Raw genomic sequence first — 13,060 nt, 5'->3', positions numbered from 1 at the left:
GTGGCGAAGCCCGGCACTCACTGTGGGCAGCCGGCGGGCTGCGGGGAGCCTCCACGCGCGGCTGTGCCGCTTTCCCACTCGCGATCGGCGGGAAATACGGGAGGGATCGGCGGGAGGGACGACGCGGCACCGGGAGGGAGCGGCCGCCGCCCCGGCTGCTGTGAGGGCGGGCAGCCCCTCAGGCCGCCCAAGCCCGCTCCCGGCGCGCGCCGTCCCCCGCTCAGCTTTCCCGCCGCGAGCGAGCAGAGCGCGCCACGGCCGATCCGCCTCTGGTGGCGCGCGCTGCTGAGCGACCCCGCGAGCGGCGGATCCGAGCGGGGAACCCGAGCCGGCATCGAGCGCGCGGCGGGCAGCTCCGCCAGGTGGGTCGGCCGGCACCTGCGGGCGGGCGGCGCGTCTCACCCCGGCCGGACGGGACGGCCGACGCCGCCGGGCTCGGGGCGGGAGGAACCCACCGCCCGCCCGCCTCCCTCCGGAGGAGCGGCAGCCGGCTCTCCGCCTCCCGGCCCCGCCGGTACCTGCCTTCCCTCCTCCTGCCCCCCTCATGCATATGGATGGGCGCATGCGCGCGCGGGCGGCCTCCCCGCCTGCCGCCGTGGGCTAGATGAAGGCGAGCGGCGGCGGCGCTGCCAGACGGGCGGCGGGCGGTGCGTGCGCTGCATGTGCGTGTGTGTGTGTGTGTGTGCGTGTGTGTGCGGTGTGTGTGTGTGCGACGGTGGGTCCCGGGGGGCGCCTCCGCCGCGCGCTGCCCGGCGACCTGAAAGCAATAAAAGGATCGGGATAATAATCGCCAGAATAAAATAAAAGAGGAAAAGAAAAAAAGGCGGACGACGAAAAGAAAGGAAAAAAAAAAAAAAGAAAAGAAAAAGAGGGAGGCGAGAGAATAAGGAGAATAAAAGGAGGCCGGGCTGCTTTGCATTGAAGACCGGGGCGCTATTGAAAGCGCCTGAAAAGCGGCGTTGTTCGGCGCGGGCGCGGCGCGGTATATAGAGCGGGGCGGCGGCGGCGGCAGCGGCGTCTCCTCCTCCTTCTCCCTCCGGCCCTCCCCGGCGCGTCCCGGAGCGAGCGGCGGCGGCGGCCTGCAGGCGGGCAGCGCGGCGGCGGCGGCATGCGTGCGGCCCGGCGGGCGGCGGCGCGCTCCCTCGTTCTCCTGCTGGCCCTGCTGGGGCTGCGGGCTCAGGTACGTGCGGGGGGCGGCAGCGGCGGTCGCCGGTTGGGGGTTCCGAGAGCCGTGGAGAGGCTCGGTGGGAACGCGGGGCGGGCTGCGGTCCGTGCGGCGAGGCGAGGCTCCCCGAGGATCGAAGTGCCATTAGCGCGTATCGCTTATTTTCGGGGTTATTCCTTCTTCCTCCCTCCATCCCCCCTGTTTTGTATTCGCGGTGTGTGAGGGTTCGGTTTGGTTTGGTGACTTTTATCTCTTTTACACCGTGGCTGAGCGCAGCCCCGTCCCGTCCGCCGCCCCTCCGAGCAGCAGCGGCTCCGCCGGCTCCGCGCTCCCGCTTTGGTTCCGTGCCGCTCCTTGAAGGGCTGAGAAGCCTCGCTGCAGCCTTTTACAACTCGGGGCTTCGGGTTCCTTTCCAGCATCCGTGCTGCCGGGATGACTGACGAGCCTTTCTCGTTGGTGTCTGCTGGGAAAAAAAGCTGGATTTTGCTTTTTTTTCCCTCCCCCCTTAATGCTATTTGTGTGCCTCTCAGAAGCAAGCTGGCTTTAAGATGACTTTCCCCTGCCTGCAGAGCTGCCGTAGGGTTGTGTTTGGGGTGGAAGGTGAGGTAACCGTGTTTTTTCGTTTCTTGTTTTTTTTCCTTTTTCTTTCTTTTTTTTTTTTTTTTTTTTCTTTTTTGTTTTCTCCTGCGGTTCTCTCCCGGGACGAGCAGGTGGTGTCAGCATCGGGACAGTTCGAGCTGGAGATCTTATCCGTGCAAAATGTGAACGGCGTGCTGCAGAATGGGAACTGCTGCGACGGCACTCGAAACCCCGGAGATAAAAAGTGCACCAAAGATGAGTGCGACACCTACTTTAAAGTTTGCCTGAAGGAGTACCAATCGCGGGTCACTGCTGGCGGCCCGTGCAGCTTCGGATCCAAATCCACCCCTGTCATCGGCGGGAATACCTTCAATTTAAAGTACAGCCGGAATAATGAGAAGAACCGGATTGTTATCCCTTTCAGCTTCGCATGGCCGGTGAGTGCGCGGCCCGCTCCGCGCTGCCGGATGGTGCTGTTGGAGCTCGGCTCGCTACGGCCATCTCCGGCTTCTGGTGCGGGGACGGAGGCGCTGGGCTGGGGAGGCAGCGGGCGCCTTGGCAAGGGGAGCCGGCACTGCGCGGCTGAAACGAGTGAAATGCTGTGGTGTTGTTGTTTGTGATCCCTGGGGCTCACAATGCTCAGCCTGTTCCATTTGAAAGTCAGATGTGCAGCGAGGGGGATCTAAATGGGTCAGGGAAGCAAACCCTGTATCTCTGCACTTTACAGCATGAATAAGCCTCTTGAGAATCAGAAGGTCAGAAGTTCATTTATTTTTTTTTTTTTTTTTTTATTTTTTCCAAAGCAGTGAAGCCTTGGGCTTAAGCCAAAGGAGCGGTGGGTTAGGGGCTGTGGAGGGATCCCGTGTGAAAAGTGTGTGTCATAGCTGGCCTCCTTCCCTGGAGCGTGTTTGGGAAGGCTTCCTGCTTCCCCCAGGGGAAATCTCGCTGTGCTGCTTGGTGTTGATGGGAGTTGCTGCTGCTGCTCTGGATGAGCTGGTTGCCAGCTTCCCTGGGAAGCTTGCTGTGTTTTGAGGTATGTGCAGACTCCGGAGGCTAAGACAGAGAAGCCTGGCCATAGCTTTGGTCCATCTCTCCCTCTCTTACCCACAGTGCACCTTTTCTGGCACGTTGGCTCTGTGATCCATAGATTCTGGCTTCCCAGTTTGCAAAACTTTGTGGGGCCTTTTGCCAGGCACTTTCTCACTGTTGTCCATTTCAGTAAACAGTGGTCAGCCTTGTGGGACAGTAGTGGGGGTGACCGACCTCTTCATTAGCTGAAATCTGCCTCATAGGTGGTCACGTGCAGAATGCTGGCTTGCCCTTCAGAGTTTCTTGTTGCTTCTGGAGAGCTCAAGCCTTAATATGGTTAGCCCTGCAGAGGAGTCCTCTACTTGTTGCACAGACCCTAAGGATCGCCCTTCTAAAACAACTGTCGCAGTGACCCATTCATGCAGTAGGGTTTGGGGGTATGTAAGACTGCCACTGCCGTGGCTCTCAGTACCACAAGGTGCACTGCTTTGTGCCCAGCAGTGTTGCCAACACACAAGCAAAAACTGAGGATGGCCAATGCGGGGGGGCTTTTGTGCACACATGGCAGTCTGCCTTTTGGGGTGGCTTTCTCAGATGCTTTGGTATATTAGCAGAAAACTCCCAAATTGATGTTCCTAAAACTTGTATTTAAAGATCACCTAGGAAACGAAACTGTTTTTCCCCCTCCCCTTCTCCAAAGGTGCTGAGCACACACTTTCCCAGTGACTGCCTTGGGATATGTTGATGCTCAGCAGTTTTGAATATCCAGTCATCCTAACCTAGATGCCTACAGTCATTTTTGCAAGGGGTGGAGGGCTCTTGCGTGCAAGCAGGGGAGGAGTGAATCTTGTTTCCTATCCCGTGTCACTATATCATTGCTGGAGAGGTGGAAGCATTTGTAGATTTTCAGCACTCTTCAGAGCTTGGCCCTTCCTAGTCAGATAAGGTCTGGTTGCTGTGAGGGTGTGGAGTTTTTTTTTGGGGGGGGGGAAAGCCCGCCCCGAAAGCATTCCTTCCTCCAGTTGTAGTGCAGACACCCACTTTGTTAGTCCTGTGGCCAAGTGCTGTAGGCAGCTGTGAGTTCTTGAAGCGTCCTGTGCTGCCTCCTACCTGCCTTCTCTGTCAGTTGTGGCTTCTGGAGCAGCAAAGGCTGGAGAGGCAGAAGGGTGAAATCAAGCCTGCGTTTTTATGGAGATAATATTACAGAGTACAATAGTAGAGTTAACAAAAGTATTCTCTGTTGGAAGTACAAGTCCTTTCTTTCTTCCTCTTTTTTCTTTTTTTCCTCCCCAACATGAATGAGATAAAACTGTTATCAAATATGCCATCAAAGGGAGAAAAGGGTTTTGTAAAAATCTGAGGTATTTGAAGCTGTGCCAGTGGCTGTAATGCTTGTACTGCAGGGCTTTTTTTTCTTGGTTGGTTTTTTTTGTTCAGAAAAGTTAGGGTCGTCTTCCCGCTGCAGCAGTCTGCTCCCAGTCATTTAAATGCCTTGGATCTGAAGATAGTGTATATAGGAAAGATGTGAAAACCAAAGACGATCCTGCTAACACTCTTCTGTCCTTATGATCACTAGGAAGGGAAAGCTTCAGTGTAGTAGAAGGACCTGGGGGTTCTGGGGACCATGGGAAAAGGTTTTTTGTTCATGCTTCTTTAGTGAAAGAAATTATTCTGCTGTCCTGCTGAATGAGTACTGGGGTTGTAGAGCAACAGAGAAACTCCAGTGCAGCCTGCAAGATGTGTAAAGCTCATCAGCTTCTGACAACTCTGTTTCCTGCAACTGGAAATTTTTGGAATAAATGCATTTTTATTTTTTTTTTCCATGCAAAAATATTGTTTTTGAGCTTGTGCTGACTGTCCTCGATTATCAAGCCTGCATCCCAGCTTTAACTTCACAGGACACGGCTTTTTGCTTAGCCACTGTGACTTCTAAATAGCACTGGAACAAAAGAATATCTAATGTGACGAGGCACTCGTTTGTACTAAAATTGTGTACAGAAATCATTTTTAAGTAGTTCTGAAAGCTCTCAAGATAAACTAGTAAACTTAATGAGCCAACTCAAATCTGATGCTGAAATTTCAGCACTTAAAACAATTTCTTTAGACGGGTAAACACTGATTAGTCAAAGCGTGAGATCAGCTTTAGATTTACAAATGTGGGTAATCGGGAAAGTTTACCATTAGTTTTCAGTTGGGTATATTTGAAGAAACTGGAGCTAAACTGAAACATGAATGGTATTGTGCTTGGAAATTCATGCCCATCTCCGTGTCTGTGTTGTTTGTGTTCTGCTGTCCAAAGGAGGCTGTTCTGGGATGTTACAGCTTGAATCAGTAACATTCCAAACTCTTGTTGCCTTCCTGACTTTAAAAAAGCAACAAGAAAATGGGGGTGGGGGTGGGAAACCCAAAGCACTTCTTCCCAGTCAATCTGCCCCTCTGGCCTTTTGTCAAAAATAGGTATGTTGTGTTAGAGGTTTTGAACAAAGAAAATGGTGTGTGATGTAAATGTGCTGTTAGGTTTGGCTTCTAGTTGTAAGGTAGATTTGAAGCACCGGAGTCTTCTTACAAACTCATGCAGTTAGCTGTTGTCAGTTTTGATATGAATCCCTGTGAGTAATGGCTGGGGAGATGGTGGGCCGTAAATTCATTTAAGTGATTGGAGGTTTGACAAAGTTGCTAGGGAACAGGGCAGCAGAGCAGCGCAAAAAAACACACTAGAGTGCATCCAGAAAGCCACCCCTGCAGTAGCTCGCAGTTCTACACTAATTTGCAATGATAATAATATTTAAAAAATATATACACGCAGCTAGGCCTTATTCATACATTCTTTTAGAGACTTGATTGATTTCTCTTGATGGGCAGGCTTGGCTTATGAAGCCACGCAGAAAAAGTATGGAACAGAAGAATTTCCATGTTCCACTTGTCAAAGTCGGTCTCAACAAGTTTTGTTGGGTAGACACATGCTCTTCTCTGGCATAAATCAAATCTCTTGCCTTTCTTAAGGAATCAAACAGCATTCATAGTCTGATGTGTGCTGTACCTTGAGGGAGCCACACATGCATTAACAAATCAAAGCTCAGCAGTAAACTCTGCTTTTATGTGAAGAGAGGGTTTTTTTGCAGGTTTGATGAGGCTGTGAGTAAGAAGCAGGTCAAAGTTGGCAGTTCCTCTGGTATGCACAGCTCTAATTTGAAACAGCTTGTTTATCCTGAAATTATGATCCTTGTAATTATTTAATATTGGGGCCAATTGCACCAACCCACCAGGAAACTACTGAGGGTGGAAAACACCCTCCAGCATCTAAATAGCTTTAGTGTAAAATGTGATGGAAAAAGTGTTTTGAATGTCTTAATTCCATCTTTAAAAAATAAAATATTTGGCCTTTCCCTTCTTTTAATGACAAATCTTACTGTTTCTGGTTCCCGGAGATGTAAAAGATGTCCTCTGTGTAGGCACTGCTTTTTCTGGCTAGAAAGAAGGAACAAAAGAGCTTTAGTGTTGTGTTCTAGTTTTTAAGATTCATTATTTCCTTTTTTCCCCCCTCGTCTTGACAAAGAGGCTTCCAAAATGTTTATCTGTGCCTCATTAATTAATGCAGTGGCCTTTTGAGAGAAAAGCATCACATCATTCAACTGCTCTTGTTGTTATTGTTTTATTTTCATCTTTGTTTCCATTTGCTTTGTTGTATGTGTTGTTGTTTTATTTCTTTCATATGATTTCAAACCATTAGGTAACAATCATACAACTAAAGCTTGATTTTTATTCTGTGTTGTGAGGTTTTTTTTTCCCCTCCCTCCAGTTAGCTTTTGAGAACTTGCAGTAGCACATGCTCAGTATTGTTTAAGCTCTTCTTAAGGAATGTCTGATAAATCATCTCAGAGCAGGGGCAGATCAGAAGAAAATGTTATAACAAAATGCATATCAATCAAGCAATACTCGCACCCTGTCATTTGTTGTTCACTAATAAGAATAAATCTTCAGCACTTAAAGTGCAGTGTTTTGCCTAGGATGACTGGCCAAGATGGAGCTGAGAGTATTAACTGACCTCTGGAGCGTAATTACCATCTGTGAAGCTGTGTTTTTTTCCCCAGGACCGCAGAGAAGCAATGCAGCTACTTGGGGGTTTTGGACTTGTTACATGTTCTTAAGGGTTATTTATGTTCCAGTCAGTTCAGGACTTCATCTTCCTGGTAAATCCATTTGATTATATTACCATAATATGCCTAAAAATAAATCCTGCCTGCTTCCAGAATTTTTGTTCTTGTGATACATAATGAAGGCCCGCTCCAGTTCAGCTTCAGTGGCAGCTGGATTGGGCCTCATGTTGAAGCTTATTCTTAAACTTTCTCAGACTGCATACATCCAGTGCTGTCGGCTTGTTTATGCAGCTGGAAGTCTGCATGTCTAAAAACGAATTGCATAAAATTGATGCTTTATGCGTAAAATTCTAGCTGGGGAAACTTACTGCTTCCTTGTGGAATGAAGGCCTCAGTAGAAGTAAACGGAGTTGGGAAGCCGGTAAAGTTGGGCTTCAGCTCATTGTGTGAGATGTGCAGCTTGAAAGGCTTGCATTTATTCCAGCTTCAGTACCTCCAGTGCCCTGCAAAAACCTCAAGCTATGTTTCTTAAAAGCATTTCTATATAGATAAAACTAAAGACAGGATTGCCTTTGAACAATCAGACTGAACTTAGCATTTCTGCTGATGAACAGAAGTTTTATATGGTACTTAATTCAGTTCTAATAATAATTTTAAATGTGAGCCATATGCATCTTAAATGGAAAGAGATGTGAAAATTAGAAGTTGTTACAGTCTTTTCTTGTTTCTCTGGAGCTCATGGCTCTGTGGTCACTCTTCTACAGCTTAAATTATACTCATTATTGTTGTAGTATTCAGAAGAAGCTGTAAAATGTGGATAGAAGTGGTTAAAGTGGTTTGTAAGTAGTCAAACATCCCGAGTCCTTTACCAGCTCAACCCAGTTCTTATGCACTTAGGTAAATAAGTAGAAAGGCTTCTTGTTCAGGCTTGCTCTATGTGAACCTGACTGTTTTGCTTGGCTGGCTACTAGGTATTCTCTCTATTAACCTTGCCACCCTTTTGTAACTGGTGCATTTAATTATCAGTGGGATGCTTTAAACAGGTAGGGGGACTGATAAAAGCAGGTAATCTGCTTGTTGGGGGAGGTCAAAAGCAACTGTTGACATCTTGGCCTACCTGCTAGCCTTTAACAAGCGGGGCTCCGTGAGAAAATCACCCTGTAACCAGATAAGGTGCTGATTAAAATGCTGTTATCGTGTGATGCACCTCAGTAGCTGCAGTCACCTAAAATCTTTAGTTTAAAAGGAAAGGTTTTATATATAACATCACACAATATAAATATATGTGTATTCTAAGAAGAGCAGTGGGAGGGATGGATCCAATGTCACCCCCCTCTAACCCAGTACATTGTTTCATTAATGCACGCTAGTTTTATGATTGGAATACATTGTAGCCTTGCCACACAGACAGCGACATTGACTGCTAATATTAACCGAGAACAATAGCGTGGCCGTACTGACTGCAGGGAGGATTACAGAACATAATGGGGCCTATCCAAAAATAATGCTAATACAGGACAAGCAACAGGAAGCAGCAGTAGACTCAGCATTGCTCGGCTCCCAGACAAACCATGGACTTACTTCACACAATGGCAACTTCAGCACATTATGTATTCACAGGACACTCATTATTCCAGCAAGTTTGACAGATCGGAGATCAGGCTGATTTACTGGATGCTTAAGCACATGCATAGTTTGGATAGTGGTACTTTGTGTCCATCATCTGGCAGGGAGGAGGAGTTGTGTCGTGGAGACAATCTTCAGTTACTGGCTTGGTTTATGCCAAGCTGGAATGGTGGGTGAGTCATTCCTGTAAGTTGCCAATGAATTAAATTTGTTTTTGTATATTCTTTCAATGGCACTGAAGTGTTTACCAGCACTAACGGCAATGGAGGTACTGCTCAAAATGAAGAGTGAAAGGACATTGTGCTTGCATTTTCACCTGGGCACGCTCTGATGAGACCTGCCTGTTTGAGGTTCAGCTTAACACTTGGTCAGGAACTCAGATACATAAAATCACTACAGCTTGCTATGCCTATATATGCAGAATTAAGAGAGTAACAACTTATGGGTTGTTGCCTTAGCCTTGTGTCAGCTGGGCCATAGAATCGCTTCCTGATTGTGTTCAAGAAAGAACCAAGAGAATTGTTTCTCTTTTTTCCTCCAAATATGTAATTTCTCTGGGTGAGGAGCCAGTTGTCTTCAGCTCCTGTGGAGGAGCACTGTGTTGTCAGGGTTCACTGGCTGACTGTGGTATGACGTGGTGATGCAACTGCATGGTGTCACTGTGACTTGCCATGTGGCAGCAGGAGTATGCAAGGGAGAGCCCTGCTGACTTTTAGGGGAAGTGGTTTTGTGCCTAGCCTTAAATGTGCTCAGAGCTGCCCTTTTTCCTGGCTTTTGGGCGCTCTGAACTACTACTGTTTATCCATTCTTTGTCTCAACCCCTTCTAGCTGAAGGGCAGAGAGACTGCAGCAGCTCCCTCAGTGTGCTGCTGTGCCCCCATGGTAGTGTGCCCAGCTCCTAGCCTTCTTCCTAGTGGGCAGGCAGAGACTGAGGGCTGTTCAGAGATTAGTCTTCACAGCTGTGCCTGGCTGGGAGTGCATGAGGAGAACATGGCTGAGCTTAACCTGCTCTCCTTGTTCAGCAGAGGGAGGAGCAGGCACAACATTAAGAATGCAAACTTCCCACTGCATTTGTCTAGTCATGGTTTCACATGCTCAGCAAAGCTCTTGCATGGTTTAACCACAAGGACAGAAGGGAAAGAAGTTTGACAAGTTGCAGCCTCTTTCAAAAGGAGGCTGTCCTTTCGCTAATAAGCCTGATGTTTTGGTCTTCCTCTGTCACGCAGAATGTCTGTAGAAGCCAGAGTACAAAAACACTTTTCTTGGGCGAATATCTGGATGAAGAGAAGAAGAAATAGTAGAGAAGGGAGTTTTAAACACAAACTGTTTAGTTGGAGCTGCAAATATTTCATTTAAGTAACTAGAAAATATGCTGTATTACTCTTTCAGGCCCCTAAAAGGGACTTTCTTTGATGGATTTCAGCGTCTTCAAAGCTTTCAGTGAGTTGTATTATCAGTGGACTGAGGCTGAGGTACGGTAGCTTGTCACTCAGGAAGACAACCATTGCACATGGCTGCTTGCTTTATTTTATTTGGAGAGTGATCTCAGTCATTTCCATCCTCTCATAGCTGAACTCATAGGACTTATGCTTAAATTTGACCATGCTGCCTTTCAGCCCTCTGGGTGGATCAGACTGTGGATGTCGTGCACACTGTGCCGGCTTGCTGTTCCTTTCAAACTTCCTTTCCTCTCAAGTCAGAATCCCTGCCTTCTGGTCAAGCTCAGTCTTACAGTGGCTAATTGGGTGTGACTCCAGAAAGTTCACCGCTGCCTCTTTGCTCAGGACATTGCTTTGATGGAATAAGGTGCACGACGTGGAATTCTTGTGTCTGGATATATATATTTATTCAAAGATGGGCAGAGGTCAGCTGTGGGCATGGGAAAACTTAAACCTCCTCACTGTAAGTAGTCATTCCTGAGATATCTTCATTGTTGATCTATAGAGTGGGGATGATGTGCACTTTTAAAATATAACAATGGTTCAGTCTTTGCACAGAACTCTTTTTTTGGGCAGTGGTGGGGAGGCATTGGCTACAGTTATGAGATGGCTGTATTGCGGAGGGGCAACTTACTGCTGTTGTGGGGGTCTGTGCTTTTTGTACTGAGCACAAAGTCTTGTCCTTTCTCTGCCCCATGCTGAGAGGGACCGAGCCTAGAGATTAAACTGCCATTCTTGATACCTTCCCTTTTCAGGATAGGGATTCCTTATTTAAAATATGTCAGATGAGGTGAGAGGGGGCACATAGAAGCAAGGGAGTTGCTAGGGTAGGTCTTTTCTCCCTGTGTTTTATTTCTATCCAGTTAAGCAGAAGCTCTTTACTCTGTAAACAAACTCCTGTTGGAAAGTGGTCACGCAGGTATCTAGCAATCAGTACTTAAAGCCAGGATTCAGCCTTTCCTTTCCTTAAGGGCTAGGTGTGTTGGTAAACAGTCCTGAGAACCAACCGGTAACTGTTGCTATGAGTTTAGACAAAATATCTTCCAAAACAATTATGCAAGGCCGAAAGGAAAACATCCTTAACTTTATTGGAAATAGCGCTAGTTGTCATAATTCATTCTCTATATCATAACACTTTTTTTTTTTTTTTGAGCCTGCAGTAACACGTTGTGCTTTGTTTGCAATTAAACCAATGAGAAAGCATCCGTGATAGTGCAATGTGTATCTCTCAAACGGCTCAGGAGCGCTATTCGAGTTTTGTTTGATTGATTCGTGCAAGAACTTCTTCAGTGTGCTTTCAGCAGTGTTAAATGAGCACGTTGTGCTTTTTGTGTTTTGTTTCAGAAGCTTCTTCCAAGTTGAGAGACTTGTTCTGGGCTAATAATAAATATGTCACTTTCATGAAATATTAACTAAAAATGGTGTGGCCAATGCAACCTTCCTGTAAAAGTCAGGATGCATGTCTCAGCTTGCCCAGCTTTGCTTACTTTTTGAAGCATTTTCCCACAGTTATCAGTGAACAAAATGGAATCCCAGTCTGCTTTGAATATGAAACATATTTAGGCTATATTCCAAGCTGGTGTCCATCACAAACTAGGTTTTCATTCAGAGGCTGCATGCTGTGTCCAGTCGTGAGAAAACAGTCTGCCTCAGCCCCCTTTTTCTTTCTTCTTTTTCTTTCCCCCCTCCTTCCTCCTAAGGAATTTGAGGTCTGCCTTAAAGCTGCACCTTGTAGCAGCTTTATTTTGGTTTATTTTGGCAACTGTATTTTGCTTTCTGGTACAGAAAAGGTGTTAAGGGCTGCAGGCCACTACTGAGTGCATATATAATTAAGAAGAAATAAACCTTACAGTACGCAGCAAAGCATCAAAGCTCTTCATGGAGAGAGTTTATATTTGTTCTGTTATTGTTCTCACCAGAAAGATGTTGCGTTTATTACTTCATTTGTAGTTCTTAATGTACTTACCAAATCAGAGGCTGTTGGGTTTTTTGTCTTATTCTTCTTTGGCTTTTTTTTTCATTTTTGAGGGGTTTTTTTTTTGAATCCTTCTCTAAGTTTGGCTGTGCCTGGCTACATGGCAATTTTGAAAGATACAGCTAAGTTAATAATATCCCAGAGTAGGGAGGGGGAGGGGAATACATCTTAATGGCTCTTGTTCTCAAGTTAGGATTGAAGATAAGGTGGCTCAGATGAAATAGCTGGCATCTGTCCAACCCATGGAGTCACTCTTGATTAGTTTATGCTGATGATTATTATTACTGGAGTGCTAGGGAGCTCATTGGCAGGTTAGTCTGTCTGTAAATGTGACACGGGGTGGATAGTGCGTCTTCCCTTTCCCCTGCTCTTCCAAATAGCTCGATTTTAGCCTTTGTTTTACAATGCTTCTCTCTTAGCCCACCCCCTTCCCACATCCATCAGTTCTTCCCTCAGTTACCTGATACTTGTGGGAGCTGCGATGGCCCTCATGCAGACAAAGCTTTCAAAGGGGGTGCTGAAAAGCAAAGTCCCTAGAGATTGTGATGTCAAGGCAGAGCACAGTAATCTTAGCAACACTTCTTGCTTTCAGGATGACTGGGGGCAGGGAAATCAAGACTGCTTTTCTCCAAGTAAAATTCTTTTGAAGCAGTTCTCGAGTGGTGGTTCTTTTTTGTTGGGTTTTTGGTTTTGTTTTTTTGTGTTGCTTTGTTGCTGTTTGGTTTTTGGTTTTTTTTGGTTACTGCTGTGCTAGTTCAGTGTCTTCTCTCTTCAGCGTGCAGTGTGCAATTCCACACATGCTCAGCTGTGGCTACAGCATAGTGTCAAAGGCTGGACTTCCTGGTTAAGTACATAAGATGCATTAATGATGACAAAGATGAGCTATCCAAGGTGAAAGGTCTCCTAAGTCAGACTGGATAAGGTAGCTTACAGGGTTTCAAGGAGATCACGTTTGTCTCAAGTATAACCTATTACCTATTTATGTTTTCCTGGGTGCAGACCAGGTATTTTTTGAATCTGATTTGTATTATTGTTTTTCCTTCAGGTTGTACGTGGCTTCGAAATTAACTCTTGTTTCTCTTTTGCAGAGATCCTACACGTTGCTTGTTGAGGCATGGGATTACAATGATAACTCTACTAGTAAGTATTT

The 13,060-nt window shown here is 46.6% G+C and overlaps 1 protein-coding gene across 1 annotated transcript in view; it reads left to right on the top strand.

Annotated features, from left to right (window-relative positions):
• The first annotated feature begins 606 nt into the window (after positions 1–606).
• The window catches only part of JAG1 (jagged canonical Notch ligand 1), a 36,128-nt gene continuing 23,674 nt past the window's right edge, over positions 607–13,060 (top strand). Inside the window, exons 1-3 of the mRNA XM_072333257.1 lie at positions 607–1,180; positions 1,876–2,181; positions 12,999–13,050. Coding sequence (XP_072189358.1) covers positions 1,109–1,180; positions 1,876–2,181; positions 12,999–13,050 — 430 coding nt within the window. The 5' untranslated portion in view covers positions 607–1,108. The remainder of the gene's footprint in view (positions 1,181–1,875; positions 2,182–12,998; positions 13,051–13,060) is intronic.

This window comes from Excalfactoria chinensis, chromosome 3, assembly GCF_039878825.1.
Source record: "Excalfactoria chinensis isolate bCotChi1 chromosome 3, bCotChi1.hap2, whole genome shotgun sequence".
In the NCBI taxonomy this organism is placed as follows: Eukaryota; Metazoa; Chordata; class Aves; order Galliformes; family Phasianidae; genus Excalfactoria; species Excalfactoria chinensis.
The sequence above is the reverse complement of the archived record's forward strand: the minus strand, read 5'-3'. Positions and strand labels throughout refer to the sequence as shown.